General features: G+C 36.3%; 1 protein-coding gene across 11 annotated transcripts in view; it reads left to right on the top strand.

The window, feature by feature from the left end:
• Positions 1 to 26,902, top strand: part of TCF12 (transcription factor 12) — a 218,303-nt gene that overhangs the window by 178,678 nt on the left and 12,723 nt on the right. For 7 of the 11 annotated variants that reach the window (XM_064456502.1, XM_064456499.1, XM_064456495.1 and 4 more), the window contains 8 exons: positions 8,569 to 8,674; positions 9,801 to 9,940; positions 10,251 to 10,395; positions 11,910 to 11,974; positions 16,132 to 16,210; positions 20,831 to 20,904; positions 21,811 to 21,882; positions 22,597 to 22,803. In XM_064456502.1, the coding sequence (XP_064312572.1) occupies positions 8,569 to 8,674; positions 9,801 to 9,940; positions 10,251 to 10,395; positions 11,910 to 11,974; positions 16,132 to 16,210; positions 20,831 to 20,904; positions 21,811 to 21,882; positions 22,597 to 22,803 (888 nt within the window). The remainder of the gene's footprint in view (positions 1 to 8,568; positions 8,675 to 9,800; positions 9,941 to 10,250; positions 10,396 to 11,909; positions 11,975 to 16,131; positions 16,211 to 20,830; positions 20,905 to 21,810; positions 21,883 to 22,596; positions 22,804 to 26,902) is intronic. The other 4 variants (XM_064456501.1, XM_064456500.1, XM_064456505.1 and 1 more) reach the window with 1 other exon arrangement.

Consider the following 26,902-nt stretch of genomic DNA (forward strand, 5'->3'; position numbering starts at 1 on the left):
GTATAAATGCCAGCTGTCTTTCAAATCTGAAATTATTTTTCTTTCATGTCTGCTCCTAGCCTAAAACAATCTGTTTGAAGTTTTATGTGAAGATATATACAAGACTTAAGTAAAATTAACTATACAATACCCCTGAAGCAAAGGGAATATAACTTGCATGGATTTTTTATTTTATTCTTTCTAGAGTACAGATCACTCTATTACAACATTTCTCTTTGTTCTTGTAGCAGGAAAAAAGGCTTTGATCTTATTAAGTATTTCCAGGCATATAGTAGATGGAAGTGCTGGTATTGTAGGAGACCATGGCTTGAAAATTGATAGCATGTGCCTGTTATGGGTCAGAGGTGACCTTTATGAGCTTGAAGAGTTAGTAAATAGATGACAAATCGTATGATGATCTTGTTGCCCAAGCTTTTATTTAATTTTTTTTGTTAACATCTCACTAGCTTTTAGCATTTTCTCTGCTAGGAATTCTGCAAGTTGGACTAATTTACTAATTTAAATATACAGAAGGAGGATATGTGAAGTTGAGGGGGTTTGTGTTATGGTTTTTGAAGCACACATCTTGGTGTGTATGCCCGATCTTTGTATGTCCATAATAAGACAACAGTACATATCCTAATTTTGATGTCCTCCTGCTTTTATTTGTATTGTTTGATCCATTAGTAGTTGATACTATGTACATTGTTCTTTGAATTTCAGGTTTTTATTTAGGTTATTGTACTAGATTTTGGTTTGACATTCCTTGATACCTGCTGATGTGTAGAAAATCTGATTCATTTACACACAAAGCAAGTGGGAAATGACATGCAGAAAAGGTGTTTTAAACTTTTTATTAAATATATTTTGTTGTTTTTAACTTCTTAAATTCATAAGCCGAACAAAGCTTAATAGTGAGCTAAAATGCAAATATCTGAGCACCCTGATAGATGGTCATATGTCCACTGGCACATAAATTAAAAGTTTAAAAATTAAGTTGGCATTTTTACTATTAGAAGAGGTACAATTTTTGTTATTTCTGTATGTTTTAGGAGGAACGCATGAAAGTGAAAAGTAGTGTTTGTGTACAAATACCTTGCTAGTGAGTAAAATTTTAATGTAACTTGTAATAGGTATTATAAAAATATATATGTATTCCAAGAATCCTCACCAAATTAAAAAGAAAAAAGTTGTTAATCTGTTTTGTAAATAATATGAAGCACTTGCACTGAACTATATGATTTTACCTGTTGTTTTGGGGGTTTTTGTCCTTCACCTGTTGATATATAGAAAATATTCTCAGGCTTACAAAATTCTAATAAAGAGCTTTTTGGAAAAAAAATATAGTTAAAAATTGCATCTATCTTTAAAGTTTCACCTTTTCTTCTCTTTCATTCAGGAAGTATGCTACAGACCCAATAGATTCAAAACACCTAACCCCCATTAAAAAGAAAGCTGCAAAAATATTTAGGTAGAAATAACAGCATGAATTTAAATTATACTTTTTAAACACTTCAATTTTATTCCTTTTTTAACTAATAATTAAGCAAACTTCATTCACTGGGGCTTTTTCATTTAAATCTTTAAAAATGTAGTAGCACCAAAATAATATTTAAGTAATAGAAGTTTTGTATCTTCTCTGTGCATAAAGAATAAAACATAGACTTGAAAGATTTCTACTTTTTTCAGTTCACCTACAAATTCAAAAGTAAATTGGTTATTTTCTAAATCTACTGTAGAATTATTTTTATATAGATTGCAATAATGTTTCAGTTCTCACTAAAAAAATTGTTTTAAGGAACAAAATTATATTTTATTTTATTATCACCTATGACAACTATTTTGTGTGAGACTAAATTTGTTAATATTATACATTATTATTATATTCTGTGCATTTTATGGGTTGATTTGATGCACTAGTCTATGTATGAGTATTTTATTGAATAAATATTTTTTTTTCTTAGCATAGGCTGAGTTTTTATTTACCCCTTTTCCAAAGTGGAGGTACCGTGTCTTTCACAGTAGATATCTACAATGGCTATTAAAAAGGGAGAAGCAAATCAGTAGATATATATATTTTGCATATATGTAATGCTTTGTGATTTTTTTTGTAAACCAGCTTATATTAGGGTTCTTTTGAGAGAATGTTTTTTAATGAAAATTTTGAGTATAAAAGGCTATTTATAAACGTGTCCCTGTGTGTGCATGCATACATACATACATACGGGTACGTGTGTATAGATTAATAAATACACATAGGTGTGAGTATATATGTGTATATTTAGGTATTTTTTAGTGGAGAAAATGTCTGTCTTGCAGCCATCGCTTTCAAGAGTTAGAGCAGAGAGAAACATGTTAATAATACTGCGTGGTGGTTAGATGACAAGACAGCATGCCTTTCTGTAGCTGTTAAGTAATAAATAACGTACTAAGTCTTTAACATCAATGTAAAATGGTTTTAGTTTGTAAATTTTGGAGCAACCACGTGCTAAAAAGAATGATTCTATTCTGCTTTCATTAGTATTAGGCCAGTTAGTATACAGGGAGAAAAGTACAGCTAAAGCTGTTCTGTACCATATGCTGCCCGCAGCAACTTAGACAAGGTCAAAGCTAACATTTGGAAGTCAGGACAAATATAAGATCACCTAGAAAATCTCTAGGGGTACACGGCTGTGGACATTGAATAAAGAGAGGTAGTGAACACTGGTCAGCTGAATTTTTTTTTTTTTTTCCTGTCCTCACCTCTCTCCCCTCCGCATCCCACTAAAAAAAAAGATGAGTTAAAATGCATCAGCCCAAGAGAGTTTTCCCTGCTCTGCTCCATTGGGTTGAACTGCTAATGTACTGAGCAGTGGTCCCCTGCCAGAAGGGTGTCTTGTCTGCAACAAGCTTTGTTGATGCTTTAAAGTGAAGGTTATGTCCGTTTCCTTGGGCAAGTGAAAGTAGCTAGGGATGGGATCAGGTGCTGTTTTGGACAGTTCTATATTTCTTAAAATGTGTGCACCAAAGAGTAACACACCTGGTTTATTCAGTGCATTTGCTTTTGTAAGCATGTGCATGTTGAAGTCCATTTGTGGATGTATAATAATCTGTGTTGAAGGTACAGAAACTGAGAGTACGAGTGAGTTCAGAGAATGGATAAATAAATGGAAAAGATACTGCATATTCCTGTGGTTAATACTGCTGATGGGGATTCCTACTACAGCTAGAATAGCCTTCTAAAATACAGGGAACGGGTTAAGAAACAAGCTGATTAGCTTCAACTTTGCCATTTTTTGTTTCCTTAAAATCTGAATTTAATCAGGAACTTTAGAAGACTTAGTTGTATGCATCCATTAGTAGCAGCATAGTTTGAAGAGTGTGGGAAAGAGATTTTTGCTTAGGAAATAAAATACAAAAGAATCTTCAAGCAGTATATAAGTACATTTATTTTTGGTGGTGTTCCTGCTGCCTGACCTTCTTTTTCCTCTCCTCTCTGCTTCACACTACAATTTAAAATAAAAGAACTGACCAAAAGGTTTCCATATTTGGGGATTTTTGGTAAGTTTGCCTGTCACTTTTTAACATGACTTTAAAATTGTCATTTACTGGCGAAGAAGCTAGGAAATTTTTGTGCTATGTACCATTGCAGTGTGATTCTGCATTTCAGAAATACCCAAATAGACATGTATAGCATGCCTAAACTGGATAAACATTTATTTAAGATGGAATTTGGTTTAACTAGTTTAAGGACTTTGAATTTTATACCATCCTTAAGAATTATGGTTGGTTTTGCAGTCAAGACTGATGCTGTGTTCTCTAAAGGAATGTTTTATTTTTATTGTGGGTGGTGAGAAGAGTTTTTAAAACACATGAACCTTTATACCTGGTATTGGAAACAAAAAGTATGTTTGAGGATATGGTATACTGATCTTGCATACTAGGGCTCTTCATTTTATCATCTTGCTTAAATATCGACAAGAATTTAGGGTGGGTTGCGGTTGTGTTAGGTGTTGTGATTTTTTCTGAGGGCGTGGGGGTTTTTTTGTTTGGGTTGTTTATTTTGGTTGGTGGGTTGTGTTTTGGTGGTGTGTTTTTGTGTTTGTTTTTTTTTTTTTTTAAGGTTCTGTGTTGCTTTAAAGAGGAGCATGGAAACCTATAGTTCTACATTCCTGAATTTTTAGTACATGATTTTGTCAGAAATATAATAAACATGAAAACAAGTTTCCTTTTCCCAGAGCTGCTTTCAGCAGAATTAGCTTTTGCCACAAAGCCTGCAGATAATATACTGTAAAATTTTGCCACATGTACAAATCCTTCATCAGAGCGCACTTGCTTAGTGCATGACTGATGCTGATGGAATGTAGATAGGTTACTTAGCAGAGTTTACAAGCTACAGAATAGGTTATTCATCTCCGCTGATTTCAAAAAAGTCTTGATAAATATTTTCTTGAACTTCCAAGAAGTAAATGAGTAATTTAATTCAGAATTCCATAAACAGTATGCATGATGGGAGCCTTGGTCTTGAGATAGCATGAGCTCATTGGAAATAAGGTTTGGTTGCTTCATTGCTATTTTTTAATCTGCTTTTAACATTAATATTAAAAATTGATAAATATTTAATAATTTGAAACAGGTTATGGGAAAATTGCCTGAGAGGAAATATACCAACTGTAGGGCTCTAAGTGTATTTATTAAATGCATTTATAGAATGAGACTTGGAAGTTTTACTTGGCATAAAATTTGGTAAACCCAGATCTTCAAATCAATGTTCATATTACTGGCACTTGCATTAGTAAACAGACGCACACTGTGTAATCCTTTGATATGTTTTAGATATATTAGGTCCGTGTAACTTCGTGATAGTGTTCATTATGTATGTTAATCACCAGGGCAGACTTCGAAACTGGATGATGCATTTATTTTGCTTAAACCTGATGTCATGCAGATAATCTCTTCTCAGCTCGGTTCTGAAGTCAGCTCCCACCACTACCCCTCAAAAATATCTTAGTTTTCATCCTGTCTTTCCCACTGGAGAAACATAAACCAGTTTGGGGTGTGGAAGAGACCAATGTGGATCTTTTGACTTGCTGTACTTTGCAACTCATTTGCCCTGCTTGCCTCTGTGGAGGCTATCTATCCTTCAGAAGCACTGCAGCGTTAGGATTGATGTGTATTGTAGCACAGCTGCAAAAAGTCGAGTCCTCCACTTGATAAGTCATGTGAAAAAAAACCAACTGGTTTTGGCATGAATGGGAAATTCTGTTCCAATAAACACATAATCAGAGAGTGTTTTGCTTGTCAGCATGGAGACACATCCGATGCCTTTGGGCACAGTGCATTTAAGGGGATTAGAAGGTGGACTCCTCTTCTACCTGCTGGAGACAACCCGCTTCAAGGAGACTCTGCAGACACGCTGACCTTTTAACAGTATTCCTTGTCTTCGTGGGAATGTCAGCCAGGAAAAACTGGTTTGATGCCTCCTGGATGATACTGTTATCAGTTCAATAGCTAAAAGAGGCCGTCTTGAGCAGCCATGTCATATTTATAACTGCCTTACTCAGCTGTTGCAGAAGAGCGCCCTTCAACTAGGGCTCAGACCAGGGAGCTGGTCTGCAGCCATGCAAGCCTCCTGTGGGTCAGCAACCACAGAGGCATTTTGCTGGATAGGGGTCCTTGTGCACGCGGGGCTTTCAGAGTGAGTAAACTAGTTGCCCTGATATATCGCTTCCCGACTTAAAAATAAAATGTCACCTTTTTAAATCAACTTTCTTTATTTCAAACCTTGGTATTTTGCATCTCATGGACTTCAGGTTAGTCTTAGTAAATTTTCTCTGTTGCTTTTAAATTTTGTTTGTAGTAACATAACATAAAAATTATGATTAAGTCATTAACCAGAAAAATACCTGGTGCTCATCTGCAGGTGATCAGATGACATCAGAGTCCTGGTTTTAATTTGTGGGTAGTTCTGATTGTAACTAAAAGAGACTTGCTCCTTTTGTGGAATTGGCTGGCTATTTCCCCACATCTGGAGTTAATGAAGTCTTTGAGACCACATCAGTTGTGCTTTGCCGCAAGAACCCTTTGATCTGAAAAATCTAGACTGGCACAAGTGCAGCTTCATAACATTGCAGCTATGTTTTTTGCAAGCTATAGTTAAGTTACCAAAACAAGCAGAAACTATATAAAGTTATGTGTCTGTGCTAGAACTTTCATGTAGCTGTTTGGAAGGGCTTATGTTTATTTATGTTAATATAATTCATAACACTTTTATTATGTTAATGGCTTGTACATATATATCTGTAGTGACTTTGTAAACTTTGTACTCTTTCAATTTAATTTCCCTTTTGAGATAGTGTTTAATCAGTTTTTATAAATCACCAAATTAGGTAAAATACTAAAATTTCAGTCTGAAGCTTGTATTTACAAATCTCCCTGATAACATTACAGTTTAAAAGAAGTATAATTTGTTGTTGTAGGTGATTTCGCATTAAACAGTGTACATCTCTGTGGTAGTGCTAAATGTCGTAAAGCTTTGTTTGCACTGCTGTCCTGTGACGGTGATAGATTATCCATCAGCTATAGCACATGCTGTGTTATTCTGCACAACAGAGAACTTGTAAATGAAGCCAAGTTTTGCCTAATATGTTTGCAGTCTTACGAATGCGAGTATTTACAATTTGACAGAGTGACATTTCTGTTAAAATATGTCTAAGGTGTGGAATATACATCCATTCAACATATATAGTAAATACACATGTACTGTTAACGTTGCTTATAACGTATTGTCATTTTGTCACTCAGGTTTGGTAAGCGTCTCTATTTTACATTTATTCCAAAAATTGAAAATCTGCAAGTAAAATATTGAACAAAAGCTAGCTGGAAGGCTTCCTTTGCTAAATTTTTTCCTTTATTTTGATAAAAATATAATGTTAAAACAAGCATGCAACTAAAAGTCGCAAGTTTTCCACTTGACTCCTTTTTATCAGGTGTGTTTTTTACCTGCTACCATTTTCATTACGTGGTTCGTATGAACAGCTATGCCCTGGCTTCATTCCTTGTGCCCTTGTCCTGATTCCATCATACTGTAGTTTGATAGATTTTATTGAAATTCTGTTGATGTAAAACGAGTCTAAGAGAGTGGTAAATCAGTCCCTCTGATATAAAAGAGTGATGTCTGCAGGCACATGCCCAGCCATTTGGTCTGACAACAGCAGGCTGGAAAAGCATTTGGGAGTGGGGAGGAAGGGTATTGGTATGCAAATGAAAGCAAGACTTGCCCACTTCACTTTCTAAATATCTGTATGGGAACAATCACCCTCCAAGAGAACAATGGTTCTCTTTTAGGGAACTTACGCTTTTTTTTGTTGGCCAGCTTGGTTTTCCTGGCCCCTCTTGCTTGGTAAACAGCATCCCAGAAAGACAAGGGAGAGATCTGAATGTTGGAGATATATGTGTGTGCTTGTATTTCCATAGGAAGGGATAAAGCTATTAACTTTTGAATGTTAGGGCATAGTCTGCTTTGTAAGTTGCATTATGTCAGTTTTAAAATTATTCTTAACATATGTGTGTATGAAGTGTTATGGATTTACAAGTAAGGTGAATGATTAAAAATCAGAATACTGCATTTTTTTACCTTGTAGCAAAAAGATACTCTGGTTTCAGTGTTACTTTTTGACATTTTTTTGCTACCATACTTGTTAATTTGCCTTTTTTAAAGATTTTTCTTTTTACATAAGCTAGTCATATTGCAATATTTAGCATATTGACTGAAATGCTGTTACGAAGAAATAGCATTGCTTGGAACACCTAACGTTATGAGTACAGTCCTTGCATCTGTGAATACTGGCTTTGTTTATTTGACTGACTTATTCCTGAATATGGTTTATATTTCTTCTTAGAGTCACTGCAGTGAAAGACTTCGAATCATTGTTTATTTGGCATACTAAAATTTTTCACTTGTTAAGAAAATTCATTGTTTGCAAGTTGATTCTCAACTCATTCCAATGTGGTGTTACACTGGAAAAAGAATGATGCTGGTTTTCTTTAATGCTAGGCTAGTGTGAAAATAATTTCCTTGATGTTGCAGTTTTAAGATTATTCCTCAGGATTTGCATTACATATATTTTTGATGACTGTGCAAAGGCGTGCAAGTTTCTGAATGGATGATACAATGGTTGCATTAAAATCTTTTTATTCGTCAATGGATGTTCTTTTTCTTTCTGATTATTGGGATGCCAGCTAATTAAATACTCAAACAGGCGTACAGTTGTTTTAAAATAAAGTTTGTTTGGGGCCCAGTTGTTTTATCTTGAGCAACAAGTCTGTGCGAGTCACCCAGTTAGAAAGCAAAATCAGCATTCAAGCTTTTATCAGGCCACCTGGCTGAGTTGGCACACCAGAAAGTGTGTTGTTACGATCATTCTACTGTAGTTCTTCTGTACTGTGGCAACTTGCTAAAAAGCAAATAAAGCAAGGGCAACAAATGCTGCAGCTTGCTACACTGTTCTTTTTTTATTTGTGCTTTCTATCTGTGTATGCTGTTATGGGTTTTTTAATGCATGGCACCCAAATACTACTAACCGGCTTTTATCGCTCTCCACTGCTTAGGTGTATGCACCATCCCCAAGTTCTGATGATTTCAACAGAGAATCTCCAAGTTACCCGTCTCCGAAGCCACCAAGCAGTATGTTTGCTAGCACTTTCTTTATGCAAGGTGGGTAAAATAACTTCAAATATACGGGTAGGTGTCACTTGTCCTTCAGGCAGAAATCTGCAGTCAGCCACTCTTGTACCAAATGAATGAGGTAAAGGTAAACATGTTGTGCTAGAGGCTACGGTTAAGTTTTATATACTTCTAAAACAGTTAGATGAAGGGAGTTGTCTCTTGATTTAAAGGTCTTCTCATGACATTAATTGCTGACTGAAATTTAAGGGAATTATACACCAGGCCAGATGGACAGAATCCGCCATCCTTTGATTTGTAGGGGCTTCAGAGCAGCACACTGGAGTGATAGAGAAAAATGAGGTGAGGGCTTCATGACTGTTATGGAATTTGACTGTACTATATCAGCTAACAGTCTTCAGTTCTCAAATGCTTGGAAAAAAAGGGTTTTGCATTGAACAAAATGAGAGTAGAATTCATTTCCTCAGCCTCACGTCATACAATTAGGTCGTACTGTAGTCTGATGAGGTTTTGGATCATATTGAAAGCATAGTCTCTCAGTATGGGGAATTTACAGAGCACTTCACTTTGTGCTACAGAAGGAAAACTGCATTGACACACGGGTTTAAGGCTTATGTAATGTAGTTATTTCGGTTACTTAAATCTGCTATTATGAAATTATTTTGTATTTTTATGGTACCAAGGTATTTTAGACTATAAATTACTTATTTTAGGTTAATAGATGTTTTGCACTGTATGTTTATGGTGAGCTCTCCTTAGCCAAACTTCTCTCTCCTCCACCCTGTTTCTTAATTATTTCTTTCAGTCTGGAATTTTTATCAACCCTCTTGATGTAAATCTGGGCTTACTGAAGGTCTCTGTAATTAGCAGAAGTACTTGGTATTTTCTCAGCTGTGGTTGGATTGTATTTCAGCTATAAAGCCTCTGTTGGTTTTTGGGGTTTTTTTATAAATATAGAAACAGTGTGGTGGCATGAAAATAGACACAGTATAAACTGGTCACCGTTTCCCTGCTCATGTTAGTCTGAGTAGCTGAATTCTGTATTCTTTTAAAATAATCTTATACAGGAGAGTAGAACTCTCTTCTTCATTAAACATATTTTTCTTGTTTTCTTTTTTATTAAAACAAAACAAAAAAAAAACCCACAAACAAAAAGATGGGACCCACAATTCTTCTGACCTCTGGAGTTCATCCAATGGCATGAGCCAGCCCGGCTATGGTGGGATGCTGGGAGGCTCCTCTTCCCACATGTCCCAGTCCAGCAGTTATGGCAGCCTGCACACACATGACCGTTTGGTAAGATACACAGCACAGATAAATATTATTTGTACTTGTATATGGAGATCTGACACCAGAATTCATTTATTCTTTGGTTCTCATGTATGTCAGTTAAAACCCTAGTTGTCAGAAATCACAAACTTACTGTATTAGATTTATGTCCTTTGATTTATGTTTGTTGTATAAATAAAAATCTGTGGTCTGTCCCAGAGGATGGATTAGTCCCTTTCTTTAATAAAGAGCTGGGTATTGTATATTTGGGATCTTAAAATGCCAACATTTATTTCAAGACTACTTAATGACTTATGTCTGTTTCTGTTCTCTTTAGAGCTATCCCCCGCATTCAGTCTCACCTACAGACATAAATGCCAGTCTTCCTCCAATGTCTAGCTTCCATCGTGGTGGTACCAGCAGTTCGCCGTATGTAGCTGCCTCACACACTCCACCTGTCAATGGATCAGATAATATTCTGGGTAAAAAGTTCTTCCTGCTTTCTTTTTCTAATTTTACAAGAAAATGAAATTTAGGGCTGCGTGACGCACAAAATTAATAAGATTTAATTTATGGGATGCTTGTAGATCAGGGATACCGCACCACTGTGACATTTCTGTCCACAGTATGGCTGAGATGAGGCAAATCGTTTTGCAGTCAGCTTAAGACTTGCTGGTTTATTTGCTTTCACAGCCAAGCATATGCTCAGAAGATTGTATCCATCTGACTTAACAGCAATTATCCTTCTGTAGTTTAGTGTATGTACATGTTCGTGTAGGTAATTCTGGTGTTGCCGTTTTCAGAGCTGCTGTATCACCAAGATACTGTGCAGGAGAAAGGAAGACTGTTTCTTTGGGGAGCTTGATAAACTGCATCATAAATTCCTTTCTTAACTGATTTAGAGATTACTGAGTAGCCAGTATGGTGGCTGGTTTCGTCTCTTCTGTGCTTACCTAGAAAGCATGATACATAAGATGATCATCTGTTCCTTGCCCGTATTTGTACATCTTAAGATACAGCTGTAGAAATTAAATGCTTGTAGACGCCACTTGTCAGTTTGATATGATTTGTACTTAGCTTCATTTGAGGAAGTGGAATTTAGAGTGGCTATATTGGCTTTGATTTGGGAACTTGCTTAAAACTTTAAACAGAGCACAGTTAATCAACCTGCATGGGAAATTCAGGCTGGAAAATCCAAGTTTGACACAAATTTGAAAGAGCAAGTTTTGTGTGATTTGGATTTCTGATGTGAATGGCTTACATTCACATTAAATACAATTTTTTGGCATTAGAAGTTGATAATTAGAGAAAGCAGATTCACTTAAAGGGTCTGTCTTCTCCAGTAAAGCAGATATTTGAGAGGATTCCGGTCCTTTCTGTGTTTCCAGTTGGCAGGGCTTCAGACCTCCTCTTGGCTTGATGGTGTGTGGAGGAAAAGGGCACAGAAAACTGCTGAGATGCAGCTGAGAGCAGGGGTGACAAAGTTTGGTGGATAAGAGTTTTTCAGGGATTTGCTAAAATAAAGATGAGAGTACAACACAGGGAATTAGAGCAGGGGGAGCAAGGAGGCACACAAGGAACTGGTTGGTGAATTTGACTTTTAAGAGTTTAATGAAACATGCAGCACTTTAGTGATAACAGTTTAGAAATAAGCTGCAATAATATAATTTTCTGATTTTTATTTTCTTTTCACATTTCATTAAAATTAGCCTGTGATCCTAGAAAATAATTGTCTTTTTTCTAACTGCTTTCACTTGTTGGTCTTTAAGTTATCATGGTGATACTGTGTTTGACTTTAAAGATAAGAGCATCTAAAATTAAATCTAATTGTTTTAATTAAACTTTAAAGTATAATGAGAACTGATTCTGTTAACAATGACTTCCTCAGAATATCTGTTTAAAAAGTTGGATGCTCAACTGTACATGATGAATAAAAAGAAAATTAAATAAAATTTCGGCTTTAAAAATAAGTTTGGGTTTGCTTTCCACATTACAGGAAACAGAGGAAATGGTGCTGGAAGCTCACAGACAGGTGATGCACTTGGAAAGGCATTGGCATCTGTAAGTAGCAGTTAGAATATTCAGATTTGAAAGATGTATTTTGATCAGTGCATCCATTATTTATGTGTTCAATTCATTTTATAATATCAAAGCAGGGGTTTTCATGTAGAAGTTTAAATAATGTACTATGACACAATGCCGTATACTAGACAAATGTCTACTAAAGCAAGTGGAGAATGCTTTTATTTGTAGAAGATTCATTCTGACTTCCTGTTTTTTTTCAGGTGATGGAAAAATGATGGGTAGATAGAGTTTAGGAAGTTGTTTAGAAAAAGTAAGAGATAATCATAAAAAGTTTAAGGTTTGATTTCCTCCCCCGCATAATATTTTCAACATTACTCTTAGAGCAGGTCCTGCTTCAAGGTTTAAAATGTTTTCTCAGTGGCCTTGTAAAACTGAGAGGTTTTGAATGCTGTGGTGTATAGCTATAACTTATGGAACAGCCTTTAAAATGCTGCATATGCATAAAGTTTAAACTCTTAACTCTCGTTGGAGTAATGTAGATAATGTAAAACGTTGCAAGTATCTTCAGTCTACTAGAAGCTCTGTTTACATATGCACACATACAGCAATTGTTTTTGCATTAATACAATCGAATGTACTTTTTATAAAGCAGTAATTGATACAATATAGCAGAAATGTCAGTTAGGAGTGGTGGCTGGGGGAGCACTTTGTTTCTTATACATAGCAAATAGGGAGACTAAATCTGATTTAAAAGGTAGAAATGACTACTTCGCAGCCCCAAAAGACCATTCCTGGGTTGGATTCTGCATCCCTCACCTCATACCAGTGAATGTAAATGTGCATATTCGTGCAGATCCTGTTACCCTTGCAACCCCCAGAGGGTCATATGCTAAAAGATTACCAGGTCTGATAATGTCTGCAATGTCCATATTGGGTAGGAGAACTCTGACCTACTGGCTTTGAGGAGAAAAATGTTGTCTTGCTTTTGGGGATTCAGCAAGTAGATAACAATTCACAAGTCCAGAGGGCAGTTAACACTCTCTTTCTGTCTGTTTGAGACCTATCAGGAAAGAACTGGGATTGTTTTGACTCCTAGAAATAGCAATGCGTACATGCTTCAGGCTGTTCATTACTCTGGAGATGTACTGGGATGTCTGCTGTTCTGCAGGCTGACCAAAATTTCTGTTAAGTCTGATGCACTGGCCAGTTAGACCTGTGGGACTTTGTGGCGTTTTCCACTGCTCTCCTTTTTAAAATTATTTTCTCATCCATTCAGGTATTTTTGCCCAAGTCACTAGCTGAGAAAACCAGGCTGATGTTTTGAGGAAAAACTCTAAATATATTGCAAGTGGAAGTCAGGGCAGAAATGTTTAATCTAACTAGTGGGTGGGCTCTGGTTGCCATAGAAACTTGTTTCTGTCATCCGATGTTGTTGCTTGGCAGGAGCAGCCAGGTCATTCCATAAATCATTTCTGTCATAGCTGATGGTGATGCATTCCATCTGCTCTATCAGTGCATGCCATAGTCTGCACACTTCAAATCCCTCGCCTCATCCATCTGCTTCCCCCGCAACACACGTGCACCCAGCACACTTCTTGTGCTGGTTCGGCAAGGAACACCACGCTCGGTTGTGGGGAGCAGGGAGGTGGTCTCTCCCGCAGGTGAAGCAAGTGCACATGAATTTTGGTGGGTAGTAAACCAAGAGTATTCTTCAGTTTGAACAAAGTTTTGTCTAAATACTGTGATTGTCTTGACTTTTTTTTCCTACGACAGCATTGTATGCCTTTCTGTTAGTATTTTAAAGGCTACTGCTGCAGCTGTTGAGAGCAATTTCTAGCTCTAAAATTCTGTTGATGTACATCTCATAGTAGGCCTTTCACGTGCGAAACATCAGAGGATACGACATTCGTTCTTCAGTTTAGGTATTAAAGACCATACAGAATAGTATGTGATTAAACATGTAATGCCAGATAATACATTTGCAAAGGTTCTTTTATTTTAGGTTTAAGCCTGGATAATTGTGGTCTTAATCTCAGGGTAGGCAAGAAAGAGAATTGTACATGAAAGTATTTACACAAAGTTCCCAAAGCCCTGTGGATTATACATTAGTTTGGATAATGAACTAGTATAGATAGAAAGAAAAGAAAATCTGGGTATTTGTGCCATTTCTAATGTGTTTCCCTGAACATTTGCCAAACAATAACCCTTTAAGATTGTGCCCATGGAGGGTTATATGGCAGGAGAAACATCTGGTTTATTTCATTGCCTAATGCCAAATCAAAACACTTGGTCTTTAATTTAGAGGAGATCAAACAGGGGGACTGTTTATCTTTGTTGATTGTATCAGACCTCTTTGTGATAACTTATGTTTTGATTCCTACCTCAGAAATAGGGTAAAGGCCTTTGTACAGTCTTGGTAGTTAAATAACCACTGGTCCCCTCACAAAAGAAAAGAAAATGTAGGGAAGTTGACTTCTAAAAGTAATTCATGAATTATGTTTCTTTGTTGCTTTAGACTCAATAATATTAACATAACAAAGCCTAACTGAAATGTACACTGTAGTGTTTAAAAAATTGGACTAACAGCTCTGAGGTTTGGCTCTGCAGGCTCTCAATTGTGCAGCTTTTGTGTAAGAGCCTTTTCATTAGACCCTGGCATATTGGCACCCTGCTGATTGGAATGGACCATGACTGATAGGAGGAGGAGTCTCATTTGTTGCAGGAAAATGAGTCATGTTACCGTATAAGCCTGGCAGAAGGTGTCAGGGTTGTTCATCATTGGTCATTTAACAGCACAGCGGCCAGGGCCTGCATGCAGAATGAATTCTGATCTCAGATTTTAATTGTGGCTTTAGTATAATGTAGGTTTTCCCTTCTACAAAATAAAGCAAAACAAAGGTGGCAGGTAGAGTGGTGGAAAACAACTAGTTTCAAAGGAAACTTCCTGGCCCTTGATCTGACATAATTCTAATTTTCTCTATCTTATCTGTCTGGAACTCTCTACAGTTCCCATACTGACACCCAAGATTTATTTTTATACTGATGTACAAGGCATGAATTTCCTACAATGGTCTTGAGGTAGTTTGTTCTTTTAAATATATTTTCTTTCTAGCATGTATGAAAAAGGAGGAGGTATTCCCATTGGGGACCTGATGGTCTTTTTTAAATGAAGACCAGGAAGGAGCATGTGATCTATTGGGTCCTGGTTTTGTCAGTTGAAAAAATACAATATGCAACTTAACCAAGTCCCAGTTCATTGTCAGCTAAATGCTGAAGTGTTATATTGTCTGTGTGAAGAGGCATCAACCACACTGCCAGTGAATAATTTTTTTTTTTTAACTGCCATCTGATGACTAACAAATCCTGGTCTCTGCTCAAGTAAAACAGGTTTGAACCAATGACCTATAAAAATATGTTCTAAAGTCCATAGCCTCTAAACCTGTTCAGTTCCCTTCACAAAATGAATTTTCCACAAATCTTGAAATTCGAAGTTTTAATTAAAGCTTTAAGCATTATGTCTTCTGTTTTCATCAAGACTTTTTAATTACATCAATAGCAAGGAATGAATTATTGTATGTTGAGGTTTAATATCTTAAGGGAGCAATTGATATAGAAATAAGAGAAAAAATGTATGTGCTGCAATACATAGCAAGAGCAACAAAACTTCAGATGGTTTTTTTTTTTGGTAGGTACCAACAGTAACTAGAGCTGAATGCTTTCTTGGTATTTGTTCTTGTGAAAGATTAATTTTTAGACGATAACGTGTTGACCGCTAAAACATTTTCTCTCTCTAAAGTTTGGGAAGTCATTTTTCCTCCACATTTTCCTGAAGGTTTGTTTATTATAAATATCTGGGTACTGTAAACTCTAACGTATATTGTTCCCCTTCAGTGATAAAAAGGCTGTGATTTCTGCTGCCGTTGAAGTAGAAGGGAGATAGTTATATTTGTGTCACTAGGAAATACAGGCTGTGCTTATTTTGACAGCTGCTTGAAAATGAAAGTTCTCTGGGACATTTTTTAGAGCCGTGGGTGTAATAAAACAGAGCTGTGATTGAAAGATCAAATTTTATTTTATATCAGTCCAGCATCAACAGTGACAATTAAAAGCACGAACAGGAATCCTAATAGCTATTTTTTTTTACTGCGTATTATGACATGTATTGATATATAGTCTCTTTTGTCTGTTGTTAGATTTATTCTCCTGATCATACCAGCAGTAGTTTTCCATCAAATCCATCAACACCAGTTGGATCACCATCGCCTCTTACAGGTAGAGACTAGCCGTTTGTCAATAACTTGTTTGTTGTTTTGAAAAAGTTCCATTTGGAACCACAGTAGCTTCCTTGCATAATTACTCCTCTATTTATTTTTCCATTGTACTAAACCCAGATTTATAAATCCAGATTCTTAGATATTTTGTCATAAGCATTCACTTAAATTCCTGGCAACTAGCTTTGAAAATTAGCTTATTAAAATAATCTTTGAAAACATTGAATGACCATATACTATCACAGCTATAAAGGTATCTGTACTATTGGAGAAAAATGAGTGATTTAGTTGGGGATTTTTTTAAAGCTGTATATTAAAACTCTGTGGCAGCTTTCAGTGACAAACACAGCAGATGTGTGTTCCCTCTAATGAAAATACAGTAGGCTATTAGACTGCCCAATTTTTACACAGGATAGCTTTTCATTCATATCTTTCATGAATGCTTTCATTCTCTGGGAGAAGAATTTCTGGCATTTTTTGAAATAAATGCTCTGTATTGTAGCCACCTCTGTCACCTGTGCTTTGTGTGTTTGTAGTGTGAATGTGGGAAGAAGCATTCCAGTGTGGGGATGAACTGTGAGCAGCTGCCTACAGCTATTAGTGGGTAGTGCAGCTTTCACAGACACCGTGGCCTCAGCTGTCTAGTAAAAGTTGAACAGCTGTTCTCCACATAGAGAGACTGTGAAAGCACCATTGACTTAAATTTGTTGTTTAACAAAAAACTAGAATTACAGGCAAGATGATGTAACTTTAACCCTCTTCTTTCCTGTAGTACAATTTGTTAAATTATTTGACGTTTATACAACAGTCTGTTTTCCCATTCTCTGTTTAATATATCCCTGCAGCCTCCTGGCCATTGAGCACTTTTGCAAGAGTGTTTTGCTTTTTACAAAAAAAAAATTAATCTAGAAAAGGGTGTACAGAATGAGCTTAGCTGAACACTTTTGGGAATCTAGATGACTAAATTAATAAAGTTATTGCATGCAAAATGCAGTCGTATACATATGTGACTATGCACATCTACATATGCAGCGTCACTCAGAAAACTTTCATCGTTCATACTTCACTCATGTTTAATGGACACTGTTCTGGTTTTCTCTGGACTTCATGGATTAATGAATATCTGACATGGTATAACTGAGCAGCTACTTTGGGCATTTTGTTTCTGTAACTGAAAAAAACATGTTGAATTGAGTAACAATGGGATTAATGGGATTTTTGATTTAGTGATTACAGTTGACAAAAAATGCTTTGTGTATCCATGTTGTATTGAAAAGGTAGATCAGACCAGAAAATTACTATTATTTTCACTTCAACATCAAAGCAAATATTGGAGAGCTCTGTAGCTGGAAGGAAGAAGTTCTGACACTTCAAAGTATTTAACATTTTAAAGATCCGAATTGGAGTTTCCTGATCAGATACTACACCTAATTTTGTAAGCATGAAAGCACTAGCTAATTTCTGGGTTTAAAATACAAATTTGAGGTCCCTAGGATTTGGGTTTTCCCTTTGCTGTTGATCCCTTTGTCTGTTGGAACCTGTATCAAATATAAGACTCTCCCAGATTTGCACTTTGATTTGTGTTCCTTATTCTGGGATCTGATGGCTAAGAGAGTAGTAGACATAAGCAAATATTGAAATCTTTCTCAGGCGCAAACTTAGCATCTGCTTCAGAATTATACCCTCCCACCCCCTTTAATTCCAGTGATACAGAATTTATCAAGCCTTTGGTAAATTGCTCCAGTAGTTAATTACCTTCATTTATGAATCTGGACTTTTATCTTTATTCCCAGATGAGTCTCTAAGAACACAGTGAAGCACAATATAAAGTAATTACTACTATATTTATTGCTGTTTATACTCCTGGTAGCCATTTTCTGTCCTGACCCAAAAAGTTATTGCAGATAAAACAAATGTTTTGTGTATACTAAAATAATCTGTTTTGGAGCATTTTAGCCTTCATTGTGTTTTTCCTCTTTTGCAGTTAGTTCTTTGTTTATTTAGCATTCTTATTATTATAGATTTGACTAAGTCATAATTTACTATCCTTTGATTGTACATTACAGTAGGAGCACTCTATTTGCCATTTAAAGCATTGAGAGAATAGTAATTTAATGAGACATATATTTAAGCTCATGTTTGACTTATTTGTCTGTTGTGTTACTGAATAAGGACTAATGCCATTTCTTTACCTAATGAAAGTAAAAGTTTTGAGAACAGGATGAAAACCCCCAAGTATTTTGAGATAATAATGTGTGTCCCATCTTCCCAGCACTCATTTAATTGCTAATTTTACATATACATGCCCAGAGCTTAACTGCTTGCATAGTTTTAATGATTGTGTATATGTATGTGAAGTTTATATACAGATCTGAATGGTGGGAGTCTTGGTATTTTAAGAATCCTTCTCCCAAGATCAGAGGTATTCAGAAGGGTTTGCGGTGGGTTCTGAGGATGCAAAATCAGCCCTCTGCCTGCTCCGATGGGAGTGTGTGTTTGAAAGGGGAGCCAGGGGATTAGTGTTAGGGAGACTCTAAGAGTAAGAACAATACTACAATGATTACTATCGATGACCCCTGTAAATCCGAACACTTGCCTGGCTTATTTGTTTTTTCATGCTGCTATGTTGGTGCTGCACTAAATGCTGCAGTTGTTAATTGCAGGGTTTGTGGTGCCAGGATGCTTTTTAACAAAATTGGTGGATTTCATGCACAAACGTCTAAGGGGGGGAGTGGAATGAGGAAAGCAGGAAATCAGTGCCATCTGGCAACCTGCGCAGACGTGGAGACAGAGTATGCCACCACCGCTCAGAAAGAGCACTAGCATTACTAGAGGTGTGATTAAAATCTCCAGGTTGCAGTTGGGTTGTTCGTTTGAGAGGGGGAGTATTCCCTCCCCACCTTTATTTTTGTTTCCTTTGTGAGAAGTCTTGCGCAGAGTTTTGTTCTGGGCTTACGTTAATAAAATAATACCTCTTTCCATAAAAAAAAAAAACAACACACAACCCAAATTCAGACTAGATGCACAGATGTTGAGCCTATTTGCCTTCTTTTCTCAACTGGTTGCCTTTATGCTTAATATTCAGCTGATGCTTTATTGTAGGAAGTAGTACACTCAATCCTGTTAGTAGTGAGCACTCATTAGAGCCTTGACTGTGATCTTGTCTCTAAAAATGGAGTTTCGACCAGATAAAAATTTGAACATTACACTGAGCCAAAATATTCTAAAGTTGTTTCATTAATGCTTTGCAAAAATAAGTGGGACTCCAAGCGTTATTCCCAAGTTCAGGAGTGACAATTATGCAGAGGGAGACTACAGATTCAGACCGAGAGTAGTGGTGTGAAGTGAAAATTGGTAATTATACTCACTCAAAGAGAATTCCAGCACAGTTATGGCAGCTCTGGACTTTTATGAAATTGAAGATTGTTTTGGTTTTTCTTTTTAATTAGGAAGGAAATATTTAGGCATTTCAATAGCTATGCAAGCTGTACTCTTTTTGTTAAATAAAACCTGTTCTTTAAAAGGTAACTACTTGCAGCTCAGCTCTCTGAACAAAGGAACTGTAATATTATTAAACCTTTTCCCAGTTCTCCAGACGTACAGCTCTGGCTGTTATTGAAAGAACAAGCCCACAGGCTCTTCTGTTAATGAGCTGCTTTGGATTGAATGTCCATAATTTATTAATGTAATTGCTTTATTATTACATTTGTATGGCTAAAGGAAGCTGTCTCTAACGGACATAGAATTTCATGTAGTGTCTTTATAAAAGATGCATTATTCGTTGGTGAGAAAAATCCACGTACTATTTCAGGCTTTGTTTTAAAAGCACTGCTTTTTTAGTTATTGCATTTCACATCTAATTATTTTTAAATCTTACATGGTGATTAGGTATATTTATGTCAGATTAGAATGGATATGCATTTGAATTTTCAGTGTATAGGTTATGTGGATATAATTGTTGATTTGTTGCACAGTCAATTATTCTTTAGCCGCCAATTTACCTTAAATATTTCTGAAATAACAAGTGGGAATAACTTGGGTGTGTTTTTACTCTTCTAAACTTGGAATGCATTATAATCTAAAACAGTATAGTGTAGAACTAGACAAATAAAGAAAGCTTTTAGATTAAAGCTGATTTAGTAGAGAGGTGTCCTAAAAATGGTTTTCCAGTTATCCTTAATTCAGTGTTTGTTTGCTTTCTTTAAACATTTTTGCTGTATATTTTAATACTGTTAAAGATATGCCTGCGTATACTTATACTGAATATATTCTGAAGAAGAAAGAATTCAGCAATCTTTTTATGGTGACACTGGCAGAAAGCAGGTATTTCAGATACTGTGTGTGTGTGTGTGTGTGTTTAGTCCTTTTTTTTTTTAATGTTGAAGTACTTTGACGATGTTGCTGCTTTGTTATCAATAATGTGTCTAACCCTACAGATGCCAGGATATAAAGATTATCCCTCAGTAAGGTAGAATCAAGGAATTTGTCCTCCTTTTTATACCCATATGTTAGCTTACCTTTATGCAGAATATGTTGGTCTTAATTATGCTGAGAAATGCTGCATCTCTGCTTCCCACTTCTGCTGCATAAATCTGTGCATTAACCTAGACAATTTTAACAGGTGCCAGTCAGTGGTCTAGGAGTGGAGGACAAGCCCCCTCATCTCCAAACTATGAAAACTCTCTACACTCCTTGGTAAGAATTGTTGAAAGCAACATTAGAACTTTTTACTTACAAGCTGAAGGCTTGGTTTTGTATAAATCCTGCATATCGTTAAAGGAAACAGTAGGATAGCATTACAAATGAATTCTTTGCTAGCAAATGGCCTGTTCAGTTGAACAATATAAGACGTGCAGGGTTTGTCTTTCACCATCTGTTCCTTGGGCATCAGGCCTCTGTGCTGAGGACAGCTGGTGCTAAAGCGCTGTTATGAGATTCTGGTACCTTTTCACAAATCCATAGCTAATTCTTATCTAAAGTTCAGTCTGGAGAAAAGATAAAGACTTCATGCCTTCGCATTACTTGCCTCCCCCCTCTCTCCCTGAATGGTAGTCTCTTGGGCTTGTTTTCATTACACTGTCATTAAAGTATAAATATATTTTATTTGTAATTATTATTTGTTATTGGTAATGTTCATGTATTAATGAAACATTTTACAGAAAACCACACAGGAATTAAGGATTGTAAATTTTCTTCTTTTGAAGATTCAGCAGAGGATTTAAGTTACTGACTTCTTCCTTCAATTTCTGATAGAGCATTGGGAGAAAAGGGGAAAAATTTGAGGGAAGGTTTTGAAAATCTGTTAATATTTCTGGTTTCCACAAATGTAATTTCTTTTTTTTTCTATCTAACATGATAAATTTAAGCTAAATCAGTTCTTCAGTATTTTTTGCAATTAAATAAAATTTATATGTACATCTTAGAATCCTAACAACTGCAGTTTTAAATATTAGCCTTTTCTTATCTTAACATAATCAGATCTCTGTTGCATTAACTTGACTAACAATTTATTGCTGACATGCACATCAGCTGTTTCCTCACCTCTTTTTTGAATTAATCTTAACCTGTGCTTTGCTTCCTGTTCTGTCTTGACTTTGCCAGAAAAATCGAGTTGAACAGCAACTTCACGAGCATTTGCAAGATGCAATGTCCTTCTTAAAGGATGTCTGTGAGGTACTATTTCACTTTAGATGGTGCCTTTTTGCTTCTCAATAAATGCTTCCTTCGGATTCCCCATTAAAAAACTTAAATTAGTGTGGCATATGACCCATCTTTTGGCTCCAGTGTTCTGCTATTTCAGTTTCTAGAGAGCTGCAATGTCAGAATTGGTTTTGCTTTGGGGTTTTTTGTCTTTTTTTTAAAGGAAAGTAATTTTAAGGCAGACTTTTCTGCAGTAACATACAGAACTCGCTTTTATTTCTGAAATACCTAGTCTGTTTAAAAATCCATTTTAGAAAATAACTTAGTTTTGTCCAGTTTTTTTGTAATACACATTCTCAAAAAGCCACTGCCTCTCTTAATTCTTACCAATATGGTGAGGCTGATTTTATGATCATTCTTTCTCGTCCTTTATTAGATAGTTTGGTTTGTAGTGCTTCCTTTTTTCTTGTTCATGCCATGTGATAGAAGCTGAGTAACATTAACCTTATAATAAGCTTCACTTTAAAAGCTGCCACCTATTTGTGGAATGAATGCTTTCTCAAGCAAAATCTCCAGATACTTTTTCTTTTTCTGGTTTGTTTGTAGTGCTGGTAGGTGCTTTCAAAGTCTTGATACCACATTTCATCTTCTATCTCTAATATCTCTGAGGTAGAAACTGTTACAGTATAAAGGAGTCTGCAGATCTGGTCAGTAATGACTGTTACTGTCCCTCTTAAATCCCAACAGCAGTCTCGAATGGAGGATCGCTTGGACAGACTCGATGATGCCATTCACGTATTACGAAATCATGCTGTGGGGCCTTCAACAAGCCTATCAGGTGGCCATGGAGATATACATAGTTTATTGGGACCATCCCACAATGGGCCAATTGGAAGCCTGAACTCAAATTATGGAGCATCTAGCCTTGTAACAACCAGCAGACAAGCATCAATGGTAACGGTATTTTTAAACATGTATATATTTATGCATAGCAGTTACAGCTGATGCCTTTAAGTTGTCACAGAGCCTAGTGAGTTAAAATTGGACTGTAAGAGTAATGTTTATCAAGAAGAAACTACTCAAGGTTCTTGTGCAGGAAAATATGGCAGACAACTTGCACCTGCTATCGGCTTCCAATTAGAGGGTTGGGCAGGAATGTGGGGGAGGAGAAAGATGGGAAAACTTAGACTTTGGCCTGGTCAGTGGCCCATAAAATCCTGCTGTGACCATATGCAGAAAGCCGAAACTTTCTGCTGAGAGCATTTCAGCTTATAAGTGCATTTTTTCCAGATGTGTAATAATTGGCAGAACAGTTTTCTCCTTGAAATGGTGAATAGGGAGATTGAATGGGAAAAGCAGTCAAGAAGGACTGAATTTCAAGTGTTCTGGTCTGGAAAAGCTGTTTACTGTAAATTGGAACTAGTCTTCAAGAGCAGATGCTGGCAGAGGACTGGGAGGAAGCCATTGGAATGTGGAACCATGGTGTGTGCAGGCTCAAAATGTAAACTTTTTTTTCTAAATGAAAAGGAGTTTGAGCACAGCTGTAGCCTAAGTAACAAAGAAGAGGAACCAACTTTTACATTAATCCCCAAGAAGAGTGAAATAATGCAATCCATCGCTTTTAGTTGCTTTAAAAATGTGAACTGTTCTGGAAAAATGTAGTCGAGCTTTTCATAGATCAGAAATATGTTGAAGGCATTGTACAGTAAACGAAATCTATTTGTAGCATTGCTCACTTCCCTTTTTCTTCCTTTTCATTCCTCCCTTCTCAGAAATGCTTAAAGGAAAAAAGCTTTTTAAAACATGCTTATTTTAGTGGTGCCATGTGTTTGCATGTTTACAGCATAATTTTAAAGATCAGTTACATGCTGTGAAATTTTCTGTTATAAAACAGATTCACAGCTGGATACTGTGTGATCAAGGCAAAATTTCACCTATCATCAAAATAATTAGGTACCCCAGTTGCTGAAGGGTTTGTATTCGATAAAACAGAATTAGTTCCAGGCTTTCCCATTCGCACATCACACATCCATTTATATTAATTTCAGAACCACTGCAGTAAGCATAAAAAAACCCTTGTTACTTTCTGCAAGCTGTTTGTGTCTGGGGGCTTTTGGGGAGGGGGGGTACTTTCCAAATGCATATCCAACTTTAGGTTTCTATACAAGTTCACAGTTACTTTTAGTAATGAAGTAATGCGTAAATACTTGAGGATTTTTTTTAATACTACCTCATATTTAATATTTAAAGAATGTTAAAGGGGAAGTTTTACAGTGTTCTAGAGTAGGCTGAAATTTAGTCATGCAGGGAACCCCCTTTTTTTCCTAGGTCTTAATGATGTGGGGTGAAGTGAGTGACTGAAATTGTAGTGACAAAATTGTTCTCACTCTGTCTCGTGGAACCTTCTGATACTACTAAGCCAGATACAGTCAAATGAAGATAGTGCCAAAATATGCATAAAATTCTCTGTTTCTCATTTAAACTAAGCTATGATAAATATTTTATCAACTCAGTGCTAATTAAAATAGGTGACAGTGGAAAACTACTCTCCAAAATGAATGGAGGTTCCTTGGTCTGCTGTAGTTTAATGTAGTTGGGTAACTTTCCTGTCATATAGACTTGACTGATCTAATGATTGACTGGCAGTTTTGATTGAAGGATGCTTGCTCTCTGTTAGAAATAAACTTAGATTAGGAAAATGAAAAAAAGATTTGCTTTTATAGTTCATCCTCACTGGGTGAAATAAGCTTGCAGATCAGTTTTGGCTTGGATTAACCTTAATTTTGTTACATCAGAATAATTGGCTCCAACAGAAGGCATCCTGTCGTGGCCTTTGCCCACTCCCCACAGAGTGCCCTTTGACATAGTTTGCAATTGCAGGAACTCAGCATGACTTAGGATGGAGCCCTGAAATATGGACAGAGCAGAGGTTGGCACATCTGGCTGTAGTGGAAATTGAGTAGTTTATTAATGAGTGACAATTGCATTTAGTAATGCTCCCCAAGTATGAGGCATAATAATTACAGTATTCAATAATTAATTTCAAACTGCTTACTATTTGTTTCTCTTGAAATAGTAAATGTAGGGGAGCAGAGAATTCAACATATAACCTGAACTGTAAGGTCTAGATTTTGTTCAGGAATTAAATACTGCTTTGCTGTAGAGGACCTCCTATCAGTTTTAAGAAAACAATACGTACTGGCTAACACAGTGAGAAATGTTGACATTGATGAGTGTTTGCCTGTTTTTGTTTGACATTCTCATAGGGTTTTTCGGTCAAGAAACGTTCATTGGGATTTAGCACCAAATGAAACTTCCTTGTTGGGGGGGGTGCATGTGGGGCGGTGTCTTTATATAAAACATTTTTGGTTTTTAGGAAAAAATTAGAAAAAAAAATGAATTTCCCTTGAAGATGATGATCTTGGCAGGAGGAGCTAGGAAATGAGTAATTTAACTCCTTTTTATGTAATTAGTGTAACCAGACATGGTTTTATTTTAACATTTGCTTAATTTTTGAGCCAGATTTATTTTAAAACTCTAGCTGACTTCATTTCCTGTTCACTCTGAATGGTCTTGTTTTCTTTTTCGCTGGACTGGCCATTAGACTTATTCAAATAGATTTCTAATATCTCAAACTCATGAAATATTTGCTAAGTGGCCTTTGAAGTTGATTTGTATTTCATTTCATGTATTATTGAAAAGTTCAGAAGTAATAATCTTTTTGTTCTTTTTCAAGCTGCTTTTTATTTGTCATTGTAATACAATGGAAAAAGAACAGCCTGAATTGATTAAAAATAAATAAATAAAAGGCCTGGAAACTCAGTTAAGGATGAAACTCAATCCTTAAGTCACAGGGTTTTTTCCAGGTGTAACAGGAATCTAAGAAAATGGGTGATCTGCCTCTTTCTACCCCTGTGTGCTGTCATATACAATATACAAGCACAAAAAGGCAGTTTAAGCTGCTTTGCCAGCACCAACCTCTGCTCTTGCTCAAAGCTGTTCCAATGTTAGTATTTCTCTGCAGAGATTATGTTCCCACTGAGCAACGTTGAGTTGTCTGAAGTGTAAAAATCCTGATGCTGTGAAGCCCTTTTCATTGTCTTAATTATGTTCACCTTAGTTAAAATTATGTTAATGACCAAGGCCAGATTGACCAGCTAGTATGGCTTGAAAAGTGCATGTATTTTTAAATGTTTTGATAAGTCCTAAAGCAAGTATGAACACAGACTGGCTTTTTTTTTTCTAGTTCTGAAAAGCTTTTATTGCTGAGAGTTCAAAATTAATAATCAAGATGAAGAGTGAGACACAGAACCAGTGTTCACAGGACAAAGGTTGTCCCTTCCACACGTGTCACTCTCAGTTCTCCTATGTGCAGTTGTGTGTCATCAATTGCCATCTTTTGTCTAGTTTTTATTTAGTTGCCAAAAATACTTAACTGGTTGTCTGGTTTCAGATCCCAAATGTTATCACTTAAATAAACTGAAACACATTCTGCACTTATTTTTTAAAAACTTAGGAGCCTGAGTGTGGCTGCAGATTGTCCTATGTGCAAGTCGTTCATGAAATGCATAACAATAGAGTTCACCTGGTAAAGTCCAAGAACTTATGGTCTTCCATGCGGGACTACTGTTTTTCTCAGACTGTGATTTTACTGAGCTGTAACTTCTTTCGTTTGCTGAGAATACTAAATATGCATTAAACTGTTTTTGTACGGGGAAAATACACAAAGGTGAGTGATTTGATTGTTTAACAGATGTGGTGTCAGTGCTGATCCCTTCTCAGATTTTTCTGGAATATGTTGCTTTTGCAACTGAAAACTTCAGTTTTACACTGTCTGTATGAATCCAGCCCTTCCATTTGTCTTCCATTTTGTGTCTGAGTGGTGTTTAGGGTTTACTTAAGAGGAATCACGAAAATAAGGCTAAATGAACTCCTGAAAGAATGAATTAACTCCCAAGTTTCTTTGCTTATAAAATTAAATCCTGCAAGCCATTGTTCGCGGACCGCTGGAATTGGAGCGGATGGTGCGGTTCTTAAAAAAACAGGCTAAAAG

Source organism: Phalacrocorax carbo, chromosome 7 (genome assembly GCF_963921805.1).
Source record: "Phalacrocorax carbo chromosome 7, bPhaCar2.1, whole genome shotgun sequence".
Classification (NCBI taxonomy): domain Eukaryota; kingdom Metazoa; phylum Chordata; class Aves; order Suliformes; family Phalacrocoracidae; genus Phalacrocorax; species Phalacrocorax carbo.